The sequence below is a fragment of the Pinus tabuliformis genome, chromosome 3_1 (genome assembly GCF_031772625.1).
Source record: "Pinus tabuliformis cultivar Carrire ecotype Pingquan chromosome 3_1, CPIR1, whole genome shotgun sequence".
In the NCBI taxonomy this organism is placed as follows: domain Eukaryota; kingdom Viridiplantae; phylum Streptophyta; class Pinopsida; order Pinales; family Pinaceae; genus Pinus; species Pinus tabuliformis.
Window position 1 is genome coordinate 582,647,909 of NC_142301.1, and position 16,452 is coordinate 582,664,360.

A 16,452-nucleotide genomic window follows, 5' to 3' on the forward strand; every position below is an offset into this window, starting at 1 on the left:
ACAGTTTTCAAATAGTTTAGAGCATTAGTTGAAAACATCACTGGAAGAACCATTAAATGTTTAAGAACTGACAATGGTGGTGAGTTTAATTCAAAGGAATTTGATAATTATTGCAAGGACGTTGGGATCGAAAGACATAAAACCACTGTATATACTCCTCAGCAAAATGGAGTTGCTGAACACATGAACAAGACTCTTTTAGAGAGAGCAAGAAGTATGCTTAGTAACACTAATTTGTAGCAGGAATTGTGGACAAAAGCAGTTTCTACAACTTGCTATTTGATAAATCGATCACCATCAACTGCAATAGGATGCAAAATTCCTTAAGAGGTATGGAAAGGTCATCCTTGTGATTATTCTAAACTTAAAGTTTTTGGTTGTGATGCATATGCTCTAGTTCCGAAACATCAACATTCTAAATTAGATCCTAAATCAAAAATATATATCTTTGTTGGATATGGTGATGGGACTAAGGGATACAAATTGCGGGATCCTACTACTCACAAGATCATCATTAACAGAGATGTTAAATTTAATGAATCTTCACTTGAAAATCTAGATGTAGATGATAAATTGAAATAGGATAATGTATCTAAGCTTCAACACATTCAGTTTGAAACCAGTTCAAATACTGATGATAGTCAAGATGAACAAGTTTCAGATGAAGATCATGAAAAAGTTTCAGATGCAGATCATGAACATGTTTCAGATGCAGATCATGAAGAAGTTCCTACAGATAATAATCAGCAAATTGTGGAAGTACCAGAAACATCTTTAAGGAGGTCCACAAGAATCAAATGTCTTCCTAAAAGGTATGATGATTATGTTACTTCAATTGCTTTAACCGCTAATGATGATGAACCTTTATGCTATTAGGAAACTGTAGAAGGTTCTAAAAATGAAAAGTGGAAAGAAGCTATGAAGGACGAGATGATGGCATTGGTCAAGAATGACACATGGGATCTAGTAGAACTTCCTAAAGATAGAAAAACTGTGGGATGTAAATGGGTTTACAAATTGAAAAGGGGTGTTTATGATACAGAGGACAGGTACAAAGCAAGGTTGGTCGCAAAAGGTTTCTCTCAGAAAGCAGGCATTGATTTTCATGAGATATTTTCATCAGTTGTAAAAATTGTTTCAATTTGAATTGTATTAGCATTAGTTTCTTTACTTGATTTAGAATTACAATAACTAGATGTTAAAACTGCATTTTTACATGGATATTTAGATGAGGAGATTTACATGGAACAACCGGAAGGGTTTGTTCAAAGTCCAACAAGAAATTTATCTGCAGGCTCAAGAAATCATTGTATGGTCTGAAGCAGTCACCTCGACAATGGTACAAGAAATTTGATTCTTTCATGATGAGTCAAAATTATATAAGAAGTGAATATGATCATTGTGTTTACTTTAAGAAATTAAGTAATGGCATGTTCATTATCTTAGTGTTGTATGTTGACGATATGCTTTTAGCAAGCAAAAGCATAATAGAGATCAACAGGTTAAAGGCTCAGAAGGCTAGAGGACATTTGATATGAAAGATCTAGGAGCAGCAAGACAGATTTTGGGCATGGAAATTTTCAGAGACAGGAGCAATGGTAAACTGTGGCTATCACAACATACGTATATTGAGAAAATACTCTTGAGGTTTGGTATGAACAATGTGAAGCCTGTTTCAGTCCCTTTAGCTTCCCATTTTAATCTTTCTTCTAGTTTATGTCCTAATACAAATGAAGAAAAAGAATATATGTCTCGAATTCCATATGCCAATGTAGTAGGTTGTTTTATGTATGCGATGGTTTGTACTCGACCAGATATTTCACATGTAGTTGGGGTTGTCAGCAGGTATATGGAAAATCCAGGAAAAGAACACTGGTCAGCAGTGAAATGGGTGCTTCGGTATTTGAGAGGCACAAGTGATTATTGTATCACTTATAACAGGAGTAGTGAATTTGTTTGTGGATATGTTGATTCCGATTTTGCAGGTGATTTGGATAAGAGAAGGTCAACATCAGGGTATGTCTTTACTCTTGCAGGTGGAGCTATTAGCTGGATGTCAAAGCTACAAAACATTGTTGCTTTATCCACTACTGAAGCAGAATACATAGCTGCTTCACATGCTTGCAAAGAAGCGATTTGGTTGAAAGGTTTGTTTGGTGAGTTTGGTAGGTTACAGGACAACATCAAGTTATTTTGTGATAGTCAAAGTGCAATTCATTTGGCTATGAATCCGGCCTATCATAGTAAATCAAAGCATATACCTATCAAGTACCATTTTGTAAGACATGTTATCACTGAAAGGGGAGTCTCTCTTGAAAAAGTGCATACAAAGGAAAACTGTGCACACATGTTAACGAAACCCGTTTTTTTACAGAAGCTACGTTGGTGTCTGGCTTCTCTTGGCTTGTAGAAAAGATAAAATAATAAAAGAACAGGGTATCAAGCTAATTGTTGTCAAGGTGGAGATTCTTGAGATTTTTTTTTGTTAATTAATTTTTGGAAAAAATCTCATGAATGTGACAACAATAGGATTTGTTGCTAAAGTAGCTCCATTTATTCCTGAGGAGGAGTTATTGCATCCTATATTTGTTGTGAGAGAATTTATGATTCAGTCTTCTACTCCAGCTATAAAAATGTAAGCCCGTAGAGGATATGTGAGTTGAGAGGGTGTGAGGAATTATGTTGTTCTAATCTTCTGTTGAATAATAAGATTGCCGATGTCTCTGTTTGGTGGATGTAGCCCAGATTGGTTGGGTGAACCACGCTAAAATCTTTGTGTTCTTCATGTTGGTTTGTGCTGTGTATGTTGATTTAGTTTCTGCTGTGAGTTTTTTGCTCTTACATTTTAAAAACTTTTAACTCATTGAAACTTGCAAATTAAACAATTTCAAATTATGATTCTTAAATTTTTTACATAATTTTGGGTAAAAATGATTAGAAAAGGAGCAAAAAAAGTCATTTGTCTCCTAAATGAATTGATATGATGTTTCACCAATTTAACTTTAAATGGATGATAAAAAAAATATATTAAAAGATAATAATTTACTATTTAAATTAAAATGTATTATATTTCGAATAAAATTAAATATTTAATTTCATTTGATATGATATAATTCGGTATTATATTTAAAATAAAAATAAAATATTTAATTTATTTAATGTGATATAATTTTAGTTAAAGATTTCAGGTTAAGTAGTTTGATTAACCATTTGTTTTATCAGAACAATTCTATATAAAATTCTATAGAAATTTTATTAAAAAGACAACTAAGATATAATGGAATGATCAAGTTTCCCTAATTTAACGCTCCCATTCCACACGATTAACTTAGTCGCAAAACCCGGATCCTAGGGTTCCCGTGTGAATAAGGAAGGACTCTCCAAAACCATTAAGAAATTTTCCGTGCACCGACTACGGACTTTTGAGTCTCTTCCACGCGCTCGGCTTTAGTTGTAATATGTCCCGATCATATCTGCGATCCCTAGAACGCGCAACCGTAATGGACTCACAGCAGTCTTACAATACTGTGCTACCAGCAATCTTACAAAATTGCAATCTAACTATTACGGGTTTTTGCCCCTTTTGTGCTAAAGTTAGCCATCAATTTTTTTATCAATAAAATATATTTAAAATATATAGTTTATATAAAATTTAAAATATATAAATAAATTTAATGTTTTGGAAAATTTATGAAATATTTAAAGTTTATAATTTATATAACGAAAATTTATTATATTAAAAAAAATATTATATTTTAAATAATATTAGCTGAAAAATTAAAATAATAAAAATATTTAACGATTACATATACACAACAAATAATGAATATTAATTAAAATATATAAAACAATAAAAATATCTAACAATTTAATATATACAATAGATACGATTTTCGATCATTTAGTTATTCTAATGCATTGCATAATGTTTAACATTTTCCTAAAAAATATATTTTAATAAAACATCAATATTTAAAATACATTTTAATCATTTTTATTTTTTATTTTTATATAAAATATTATTAATTTTATTTCTAATTTGAAAATTTATAATAATTAATTTAAATATTTGAAAAATCATCTTTTCAAATATTTTAGTTTTTATTTTTAATTAAATAAAAATAATAAAAAATTAATTTTATATTCATCTAAATAAAAAATTAAAATTAAAATAATTGATTTTATTTCCAAAAATTACTACCTGTATACTATATTATATAATAGAAAACCTTACCATACTCTACTTTGCAATATCATTTGATACTTTTATACACAATAGACAACGGTTATTCATTGTTGTTTGCTCCTTGAAAAAGGTGTAGTTTTATGTATTCTGGTAAAATAAAGTAAATATATACATCTAGCCGTGTCTTGTATTCCCAGCAAGCTTAGCCCCCACTGAAATTGCCACGTGTAACATGAGAAATGGCTTGTGGCAAGGTTGCGCAGATTTTTTTAAATTTCCAAACATTAACAACAATCGCAGTTGTCTATAATACGATTTTTTGGAAGTTTTTCTCCTGGTTTTTTCCGGTCAAAATCCAGCAGCAATTTATTGGAATCACAAGTTTGATACCTAGTTTATGCACAATCAAAACGTCTCAGGGTTTTTCAGGATGCTGAATCCAAATATGCAGTTAAAAAACATTTTAAATAATACAAATCAAGATTTAACCTCAATTTTTTCCGCCGAATTCCGTCACCGAAATCTCCAAAAAATCGCATTATAGACAACTCCACAACAATCTCTTAACATGGTAATTATTCAATGAGGGTTGAATTTTGGTGGAAGGGCAGTTGTGGGTGGCTTTTCAAGCCACCTTTCATGTGACTTCAACCCAACTTTTGGCTGCTCTCATAACATAAAGCCTCCAAAGTCCAACCACTTATAATGTAAGGCCTTGTGCTTCTTCAAATATTATTCAACTATTCTCATTTCTGAATCTGGTATTTTGAGCTTTCTATCATAGTTTTAGAATTCACTCCACACAAGTGATTGTAAGGTTCCACGCAGAAAAAATATATATAATCAGAGTTTGCATCTGGGTTTGTGAATATCTTCGATAAGGTTTAAAATTTTGAAACTCTAGTTTTTAGATTAATAGGGCTCGGTGAAAAGGGTTTGATTATCAACATGGGATGGTTTCCAGTGAATGCTCTCAATGTATATCTAAAAACTGTAAAGTTGGTTAGTCCTTTTGTTGCTGGTGCAATAAAATTCTTGGAGATAATCAAAGAAATAGAGCATGAGATAGCTATCCTGTCGCTAATTTGCGATGCAGTGTAAATTAGATGTGGAGAGGAAGCACCCATGCCTGAAAAATAGTAGAGAACTAAAATGCATTGAATTGATATCAACTTTAGTAGCTGGCATGAATGCACAGCTTATTGTAGAGGTCTCTTCAGCACCCTCTGCAACTACAATAGCCCTAGCAGCTGCAGCTCGGCAGACCGGTGGCCACCTCGTCTGCATTCTGCCTGTGAATGCCCACACCTTGCAGGCCGAATTCGTGAAGGCCATGAAGGAATTTGAGTCGGAGGACACAACCAACTTCGTTATTGGAAGGGCCAAGGAATTGCTTCCCAGTTACAAAAATGTCGATTTTTGTTTCATTGACTGCAAGACAGAGAATTGCTCAGGGTTGTTTAAACTCTTGAATATAAATCCCTCTGCAGCAGTGGTCGTTGCCAACAATGTGTTAGATAGGATGGCCATAACTTCCTATAACAGGATCTTCAAGAAGGGCGGTGCAAAATCTTCTACTCTTCCAATAAGAAAAGACTTAAAAGGTAACTAGAATCGGTACTTATAATCTATGTTCATCTCCAACACAAAAAGGCATGCCTATAATTCCCGAAAGGAGATGCAGAGGCAATAAGAAGAGTAGATGAATTGTGCATGTAGACGAACAAACCAGTGAATAACATGTATTCCAAGTAGGGAAACACAGAGACCAGCTAAACAGGCTATGGAAGTTGTAATCACGTCAATGATATCCATTATAGTAAAACCAGTAAACAATAATCTATATAGTAGAAGTTGTAAGTTTTGTATCATTGCTCCATTTCTCAATCCTTATCACTATACAGGGTTTCGTTGTCGTAAAGCCATTCACTATATGGGGTTCCCCTCCCAAGCTGTAAAACCATTATATGAGTAATTAGCACACCCTCAAATGAGTTGCAGTATTGTGTTGACATTTTCTCTTTTTTTAGAAGTTTTAAACTAGCATTTGCACCAGATGTTGCAAAGGAAACCCCGTTAAGGCATAAATTGAAGAACACAAACACAACAAAAGAATACTTTGATAAAGAACAAAAATATATTGAACACTCAAATCAATGCCCCATTAACTCGAACCACTTAGTAGACATATCTATCAACATTAGTATTATACACAGTGATCAAGAAATTTCCCATATACAAACAACGCCTTCCACAACAACCTTTTGTCACATCCACATTTTAAAAAATGCCTTGGAACATGATTGGAATCTCCCATATTGCCTTTTTCATTATGCAAATAAATCTTCCATGGACAAAAATTTAGAGCTAATTTGTTATAATCAGGATTATGTTTTATTTATTTCCTTTACAATCTATCACTTTTAAATTTTAAACATGGTTCTCTGGTTTTAGGTCGCAAATTATGTGATAAAAATGTGCTCATCATTTTCATTATAGCTATATATTTTTTCCATTTTGTAAGTATTTAACACTGGCAAGCAATTGAATTTGCAACAAAAACAATCAAGAATAGTGGTTTTGTGAAAATTATTTATTATTTTTATTAGATTATTTTACAGAAAGTATGGCCAACAATTAGGTTACAGAAAGTATGGCCAACAATTAGGTTACAGAAAGTATTCCCAACAATTATCTTCTCTCTCATAAAGTGAAATTTAATGCAATCATCATCTCCATCAAATGAATTGTCCAAAGGTGGAATTTGGCCCTAGTTGCCAATTTTAACACTTTTGATCTTTCAATGGTCTTAAGTTCCAAATTTCACTCCACTAAAACCTGAACCCTTAGTAATGATGAGAAAGTTTTAAATGGGGGAGAAAGCATAGTATGAATTCTATAGAAAGTTTGGAATGATCCCTCATTACATTTTAATTGGCATGGAAAGAACATTAAACTAAGGAGATAACTCCCTATACTTTCATACAAAGGAGATAACTCCCCGTACTTTCATGGGATTGTTTTCAAAGTTTCAATTTTAATTTGAGAGCCACTCTTATAATCAATCACGTGCATTCTAAACTTTTCATTTAAACAAGACACAACTTTTCATTTAAACAAGACAATTTATACTTTTCATTTAAAGAAGACACTTTATTGTTTTCAAAGTTTCAATTTTAATTTGAGAGCCACTCTTATAATCAATCACGTGCATTCTAAACTTTTCATTTAAACAAGACACAACTTTTCATTTAAACAAGACAATTTATACTTTTCATTTAAAAAAGACACTTTATACTTTTGTCAGTGAGTGTTGAACTTTTATCATAGTGAATGTGTTGAACTTTTATCATAGTGAATTTAAAACATTTAATGGAGTATGAAACTTTTTAAAAGAACATATTTAATTTTTGTGCCAAAAAAGATGTGTGCAAGTTCCTCCCATAGCTAAAGTGAAGTTTTAACTCTGATAAAAATGAAAATTTACCTCAACTAGGTGAATTAGAAGATTTTTTGAAGTTGATGTAGAATATCTTTTTTTATATTGAAAATTTTAATTTAATTAAAAAAAAAAAAAAAAAAAAACTTGTTAAAATGAATATTAGTTAAAACAACCACTCAAACCAATATTTTCATAATTATTCAAAAAAAAAAAGACTACGCAATATCTATATATATATATATATATATATATATATATATATATATATATATAATTATATAAAAAATAAATTGCTTTTAAAGAACAAAAATCCTATGTCTATTTTGTACATCTCTCATTTTTCTTATATTTTTTTCCCTCTCTTGGGCATATTTGATGGTTAGATAGTAGAATTCTCAAATTCTTACTCATTGAAATATTAGGTAACTTTAAAAGTTTATAACTGCAAAATATTATGAATAAAATTGAGTTGGTTCATTGCATGAAGGAAAAAACACATTAACAATTAGCCATCACTTATTATTAAGACCTATAAATAACAAGACCTATGAACCTTGACAAGTATAAAATAGCTTGTTTGGTAGAAATGAGAATAAAATGTTGATGTGAATTGGCATAGTATTACTACATATAGAGGTCAGAACTAAAATAGAAACAAACAAATGCAGATGTGAAACTCAAAATAATAGAATCAAAGCAAAAAAAAATAAAAAAATAAAAAAATTAGTTAGAGGCACCTTACATCCAACTGCACTGCCTGTACAAATCCAAGTTGTCTGGAGTTCTCCAATATTACCTTGATTACCTTGTTGAAGTGATAAAAGTTACAGAGGAAAAAGGGTAAACTCCATTTGTATATAACAAGTGAAAAATCATAACGGTCAAAGTGAGTCAAAGTCACTGATAAGAGTTATTGAACTCTTCTTAAGGACCTAAATATAGAATATTATCAGAAAATAATGAGCTTACATGGTAGATCTACTATATTCTATCTCTATATTGTACATTTATCCAGCTTGAGTTTTAGGGAAATGAAGATTTTTCTCCATTCTATTGTAAACCCAATATGACTAATGTCCAAAGCTCTAGTTAAGATATCTATTGGATGGAGTACTTTGAAACAAGTTTTGCAAATGCAAAAAATTTGTTGCTGAGTAGTTTGGATGGAGTGTCATACTCAGCAATTTGTCCTGATTAAAAAAAAATACAAAGTGAGTAAAAAATGAAATGTGTCCAAAGAAAAGTAATTGTAACAAAACACTATAAAATAAACAACTTATAAATGTTATACCATCCTTTAATAGGAGAACCATATCACTCTCAATAACAGATGGAATCCGATGTGCTATAGTAATGACTGTGCAGGTAGAAAATTGGTGGCGAATTATTTGCTGAATAAACCCATTAGTTGCAGTGTCAACTGAGGTAGTTGCCTCGTCAAGGACCAGTATCCGACATTGTTTTAGTAGTGCCCATCCCAAACAGACAAGCTGGCATTGACCCACACTCCAGTTTCCTCCATTCTCAGACACTGTACAAGAGATCATTCCATTAAATTCGATTCTCAATTTTCATTCTAAAAGAAAGGGGTCCTAGAGACCAGGTATGTCTCAAGGACACCAAAAAATAAACAAAACATGAGCACTAAGATGGAAAGAAAATAGCAGAAATAGCTATTGTAAAAGGTTTTATTTTTCTCCTTCAAGACTTCCATTGAATGTGATAAAGACACACAGGCGTGAGGAATCAAGTTTCTTTTCTTTTGCTCGTACAATCTCACCAAGTTGGCACTTGTCCAAACCCTGAAAGCACAAGCAAAATCGAAGTAGATTCATAAACAATAAACTTACAGCAAGATCCTCAGGGAAATATCTATATTCTTTAAGGCAAGAATAATTGGCGCTAAAATCGATACTAATGCTTATAGAATATGAAGCAGAACTAACCTCCGAAATCTCATCATCCAAGCAATCTTCGAGAGGATCCAAATTATTTCTTATAGTGCCTTCAAACATTGTTGGTTCTTGGGGAATAATGCTTAATTTGGATCTTAGGTCATGGAGGCCTATGGATGACATGTCAACTCCATCAATGAAAATTCTGCCCGTTGTTGGTTCCACAATACGAAAAATGGATTGAATAAGAGTAGATTTGCCACTTCCTGTCCGCTCCACAACTCCCACCTTCATGCCTCCAGGGAAAGTGCATGTAAGGCCTTTCAAGACAAGCGAAAGATGTGGTCCATAACGCACCTGATTGTATGGATCAAATTTATAGATGAATTGACATGGTAATTACTAGCATTGAATGTGTGAAAAAGAGTCTATTTGTATTGAGTTATGACCTGCAAATCAGTTAGATCTATCGTTCCTCTAGATGGCCAGTTGGAGTTTGCTCTACAATTCTCTATAATCACTGGTGACTCACTGGGAATTCATGAATACTGCATTATTCTCTCCGCTAGGATCATGTTGGTCTCCACATAACAAAGGCACCATATTACCCAGGCTTGTACCATGTTCAGACTTAGACTATATGTTACTGCCAACCCTGCAGTGCCTGTTAAGGCGCCATTTCATTTACTTTCATATTTCATTATAAAAAATATGTCTAGTATGCTGAGATCAGTTTAGGAAAAATAATTGTAAGCCAATATAGTGCTTCTGTACCTACTTAGGCTAATTACATTTTGAGGCAAGCGAATGAGGAACACCAAAAAGAATGCAAACACAAGATTTGACAGAAAATCCATCTGAATGCCAAGCCACTCATTGGCTCCAACATTGTGGAGACTAGGTCTCATATATATATCAATCAACTCGAGATTTCTTTCCATGAATCGAAATTCTTGGTCAAAACTTCTAATGGTGGCTGCTCCAGAGATTGATTCTCCAAAATGTTGTACGATTGGAGCTCTACAAACTGATGGCAGTCGAGCTAGTTCCCTAGATGATGTTATGTAGTATTGCTGCATGCAATGAAGTTCAGAGGAGTTACAAGAATTCTCTTATTACTATAAAAACCCAAAAGCATGGAAACAAAGAAATACAGATAAACTGTTGTCATGATAGAATGCTGATGCAACTTAATCTATTTGATAACATCCTTTTTAATCAGATTATGGGATCTACCTACAACAAACCTTGAAGTAGAAATCAAACTCTCTTATCGCCAATTTATGTTCCTCTGAGAAAATTAAAATTTGCAAGTTCGTATTTATTATTATTGAGAAATACAGAGAATACCTGATACCATATACAACTTGCACCCACTGGTATAAACACAATGAAGACTTGCCAAGCAATATGAGACATGACTGCAATGATCCCCAAAAGTTGTATAAATGCAAAAGCTAATTCTCCTAGTTGAGAAGGAATCAATGCGTCCACTGCACTCTGATCAGTTGATGCTTGCCAAGAAACAGAGAGCTTGTTACTGACCCACTAGAATAAAATGATTTCCTTCTCTCTCAGGAAAGGTATTAGCCTATTAAAACAATAACTCGATTCAGTATTCGCCTAGATGGAGTTGCATCAAAGAAGGACATTGGTGCACGAAATATACACCTGTGCAGAGTGTTGAAAAGCTGATTAGCAGTTTTAAGTCCAACCAATGGAAGAAGCATAGACCTCACAAGAATGCACAGGGAGCTGCTTCATGTCAAAGCAACATAAACCAGAATGAAAAGGGAATTTCTCATAGGGGAACTCTCATTTTCTTTTGTAGAGGATTCCGATGTCATCCAGAGGTTACTACATATTTGAAGTAGATGACTTAGTTGGGCCAGTAGTATTATAGGTATCAAAGTACCATTGTATGCAGCAGTAATGTAAGACCAGTATACCGACATGCTTACCCTGCCTCTCTCTCTTTCTTCTTCTTGTACAAGCTGTGAATTTTTATTCTCTTTATCCAATTTTTCTTTTTGGTTTTCTGGTTCAACCTCTTCCTCTACATCTATTGAGTTCTGAACACCGCACTGCTCCAGTGTGTCACTGGCAGTAACAATTTTCACTGCAGCTGTATTGCCAGGACATGAGCTTTCAACAAATCTCTCTGATGTGTACACTTCAGATTTATCCATAGCAGAAATAGTTTTCAAAGCTTTCTGATGTGCACCAACTAATTCCACAAAATTTATGCCTGATTGTAAGATGTCATCATATCTGCCAACCTGAGTAATTTCACCATCTCGCATTACCTATGAAGAATATCATTTACATCAACAAAATATGGATCACTTATTTGCTCCTCTCAATAAATGATCAATAAACCCATTGTCCCTTTACCAATTACATTGAAAATTTTAATATCACTAGAACAAGATGAAAGAAATTCAAACCTACCAGAATGATGTCAGCAGAGGGTAAAACTCCACTTGATGAGTTACATATACTACAGTCTTTGAACCCAGAATACCAAGTATGCATTCCTATAACAAGCAAGTCCAATTTCTTAGATGTTTATGGACATGAATTTGCAGCGGCACAACCAACAATGTATATTATCCAGACTGAACAATGAATTGCAGAGTGCTACTGTAGAGCTTCATCATTCCATCAAAACATTAAAACTAATTAATTCAGCAAACCTACAGTATGTAAAGGATAAGAGAAACATACTTGGAAAATATGTTTTCCGGTATGTGCATCCACAGCACTAAAAGGGTCATCAAAAATATAAATGTCTACATCTTGATATAAAGCACGGGCAATCTGTATTCTCTGTTTTTTTCCACCACTCAAATTTAACCCTCTTTCTCCAATGTCTGTCTCGTCCCCATAAGGAAAAAGTTCAAGATCTTTCTTCATTGCACAAGCATCAAGTACACTATTCTATCTAATAGTATCCATCTGCTTTCCAAAGAGAATAGCGTCTTTAATTTTCCCACTTTGTATCCATGGAGACTGAGGGACATATGCTTTGGTACCACTTAAGCTAACAGAGCCTGATATTTTTGGTATTTCACCTAATATGCAGGATAAAAGGCTTGATTTTCTTGAACCAATAGTTCCACATACTGCAACCCTCATGCCTCTCTCTAGTTGGACATCTAAACCTCCTATAGTTGGACTAGAGGAATCAGGATTCCAAGAAAATATCCGTCCTTGGATTTGAATCGCGAAGTCTTTTGACTCCTTTGATACCTTTTCTACCCCATCGTGTTGCATCTCTTCCTCCTACAGAAAGGCCACAATGCAATCTATTAACACTTTAGTTTGAGCAATCTGAGGGATTAAGCTAGGAAGCATGCCAATAGCTCCCTGAAGTGTCCCATAGGTTGTGAGTGCAGAAAGAATTCTCCCTGCTGTCAAAGGCACTCCTATAAGCATACACGTACCAAAAGTTGCAACAATGATAAATATTGGTCCAATAGAGGAAACAAATGTTGTGATAGCTGATGCGTAAGCATATTTTTGTAGCCAACTATATTCTGCATGCATCAAAATTTCTAGTTTCCGAAGAAATCTTGTCTCCCAAGCCTGCAATTTTAAGATCCTCATAATTTTTAATGTCTCCAATGTGGCCTTCATCCTTTTGTCTTTTTCTTCCATTATTCTCTCCTGAAATTTTTCTTGCAATTTTGCAAGTGGGAAATTTGGCAACATAACTACAAATGAGGCTGCCAACCCTGAAAATGCTGCCAAGCCCAATGTCTGATATAGAATAATGAAGGCTAGAACAAATTGAAGAGGGAAAATCCAAATACTATGCATATAGTAACAGAAACATGAAACATTCTGAACATCTACACTCATGTAGTTGATAATCTCTCCGCTTGTATGCTTCTGTCTTGATTGACTGGAAAGCAACAAGCCCTTCCTGTATATAATAGCTGTCAATGATGCTCTAACCTGTAAAGTTAACTGATGTTGTTTGAAAAACCCTTGTCACTGTGACAAAGACTCTAATACCTTTGCCACAAAAAAAGCACAAACTAGCACATAGCCTTGACTTTCAAACTGTTTCTTTCCACCTAGAAACTGAACAAAGGAATTTATAAAACATGTACCTACATATGATGCACAAGTCTCCAGTGCTGCTAAGAATGCAGTCAAAAGTACTTACTTTTGAAAATATAGGAGTAAGGCTTTTGCTAATAAGCCTGTATCACCTTTGGCCTCTAGCTGAGCTCTAAATTTAGGGTATAATTGGCCTGTCCTGTCCGCCTCTGTAACTTGGGGTACATCGTCAATATGCAAAGGGCTCTTATAACCAACAGTAAGCAAAGGACTCATCCAAGAAAATGATAGCCGACTGAGAAGGTTGGTTGTTGCATAAGTAGAGACTGCCTTAATGTTTCCACATTTTTGGGGATTGTCTTTCAAGAGAGGTTCTAGAATGGTCTGTGAGGAGGACTCTACACCACTTCTGGCACATTCGCAGGCATCTTCAACAACACCCAACACGAATCTGAAGAAAAATTTCGAAAACGGCAATGGATTTCTCAACGGATTTTCTTCCTCTGGGGCAGATTCGCCCTCGACTCCTGCAGATTCAATCACGAAAACCATTTGGACGCAACAGTCGTCATCAAACGATTCATCTCTGACCTTATTTGATCCGAATCTCATTTCTACATTCAGGAAAGCCATGGATGAAATTTCCCCAGAGGTTCGATGGAGCCCGTTTCAGAGGTCTGTCACGGCAGCACGGGAAGCAAGAGCGGAGAAGACGAAAAGGGTACCCAGGCAAATCAAATCGTGAACAGTTGCAACCACTCAACTACCTTCCCTGGATCGAACGATTAACAATCCTCTAATCGTCTAACACATAACCTAACGACACACAAGGATGAGAAGTAGATTTTAGGAAAGTCCATTTCAGAGGGAAATGCTTTACGGCGTAATAAAAAGATTATTAAAATAAGCACTCCATCCATGTGGTTCACTTCGATTGAGTAGATTCCATTATTCAATTTGTAATTTTAATTAGATAAAATCAATTATAAAATTTTGAAAAGACAAAAACATAAAACAAATAATATATTCTATATTTATTTATTTACTAAATTATAAAGTAAGATTTAAAATTTTCATATCTAAAGTAAAAAGATTTACATTTATATATTTATTACACCAAAAGTGTCCCTATGATGGGTTTCGATGGGCAGATCCCCATCCAGCCAATCAAAGAGCCTCATTTTCATCTTTCTTCATCCAACAATGTTTAACCACATGGGCTGAAAATCGCGAGGCGTCGGATCTGTCACTATTTTCGACCATGTGAGGCTTTGCTGGTAATGAATCTTCATCCCCTAAAGCCAGTTGTCCGTTGGATTCTTGAAACTCCCCCACCTAACAATGACATTACCGCTCTGCAAAACTAGATTAATTTAAACATGTTTTTAAAGACATCGACATCGACGGTGATGTGTGGCAAAACTCATAAATATATAAGATTATTGTATGTGAATCACTTCATTGAAATGTTCGTATAAAGAAGATGGTATCATTCATAAGTTACTTTTATTGAATCTTGATTAACAGGTTGATATTTCTAAAGTGCATCACAAGAAGTTGGTAATCCGACACCTTATGCATATCTACCAGTGGATTGCTGTAAATATTTTGCTAGGAAATATTATTTGATTGAGTTGTTGCATATCACCCAAAAAAAAAAAATATATATTTAATTTCAAATATTTTTTTTCCAGATATTAGTCAAAAGATTTCAAAATTGAGTGGAAAAGCATGATTCAAAATAGTTGTTAAACTAGCCAGGGGATTAATCTTATTACTCTTATTTAGTTGTCAAAGTAGCAATCAGATTTATTATATTATTTAAAGAAAGCTACATCACTTGGAATTATTTGTAAGAGTAAGTTTTCACTTTTGTCAAATACCTAAAGTCTTTGGGTAGTTAACTTCTTTCTTTATGTCTTAGAACATAAATAGATTATAAATTCTAATTTTATAAATTTGATTACAAGTAAATTAATCAATTTATACAATTAAGAGTAATCACATCTCATTTAATGTGACCACGGATTTTATTTAAAGGAGGGGAATATTTGCACGTGGAATGCATGCCAAATATAATTGACAGGGATGTCAAGACTGCTAAGATCCTTGTGAACAACACTTTGAATGGAAAACTTGGTGATTTTGGTCTCTCAAAGATGATGGAAAATGATGGGCAGGTTACTTGTGTTACCTTTATGGTGAAAGGAACTCCATGATACCTCAATCAATAGTCTATGTATATGTATGTTATACATATAACTTGCACTCTCTTTGCAGTGTTGTTGAAGCTAAATGGATTTAATTAATTAATGAATCTTGTGGATTTGTTTGCAAGGTACTTTTGCACTCACCCATTGATGGAAATGAGTGATGTATATAATTTTGGAGTAGTTCTATGGAGGCGGCGGCCACCGAGGTGGAGGAATTGACCAGACAAGGTATTTTTGCACTCACCCGTTGATGGAAAAGAGTGATGTATATAGTTTTGGAGTAGTTCTATGGAGGCATCGTCTACTGAGATGGAGGAATTGACCAGACGACCAAAAGTGGTCAGAGTGCGGGAAAAAACATTTCAAGAAATATTGTAGTAGTAGTGTTTGAATCATGTTTTTGATGGTGGAAAAAGATTCATCACCATTAGAAACCTTTGGGGCACAAAAAATCTTGAAGTTCCACAGTTGTAACCTGGATTTACAAAAATCCCTGCCAGATTTTATCAAAATATTGTCGAAGTTTCCATGATTTTCAGGGAAAAAAATAGTTTGGTTAGACTACTACGTTTTATGGACATCGTATGTGGGAGACCACCCATAAATGAAAATTTAACGAATGAGAAGTTGAACCTCATTCAATGGGTA

At 33.9% G+C, this 16,452-nt stretch overlaps 1 protein-coding gene and 1 pseudogene across 1 annotated transcript; one reads left to right on the plus strand and one right to left on the minus strand.

The window, feature by feature from the left end:
• The first annotated feature begins 5,134 nt into the window (after positions 1-5,134).
• LOC149188346 (uncharacterized) lies at positions 5,135-5,798 on the plus strand. Its single transcript, XM_089409930.1, has 2 exons — positions 5,135-5,188; positions 5,283-5,798. Exons 1-2 carry the CDS (start codon positions 5,135-5,137, stop codon positions 5,796-5,798), a joined length of 570 nt encoding a protein of 189 aa, XP_089266056.1.
• A 2,928-nt stretch (positions 5,799-8,726) lies between these two features.
• LOC149188347 (ABC transporter C family member 3-like) lies at positions 8,727-14,224 on the minus strand (annotated as a pseudogene).
• Positions 14,225-16,452: the final 2,228 nt, after the last annotated feature.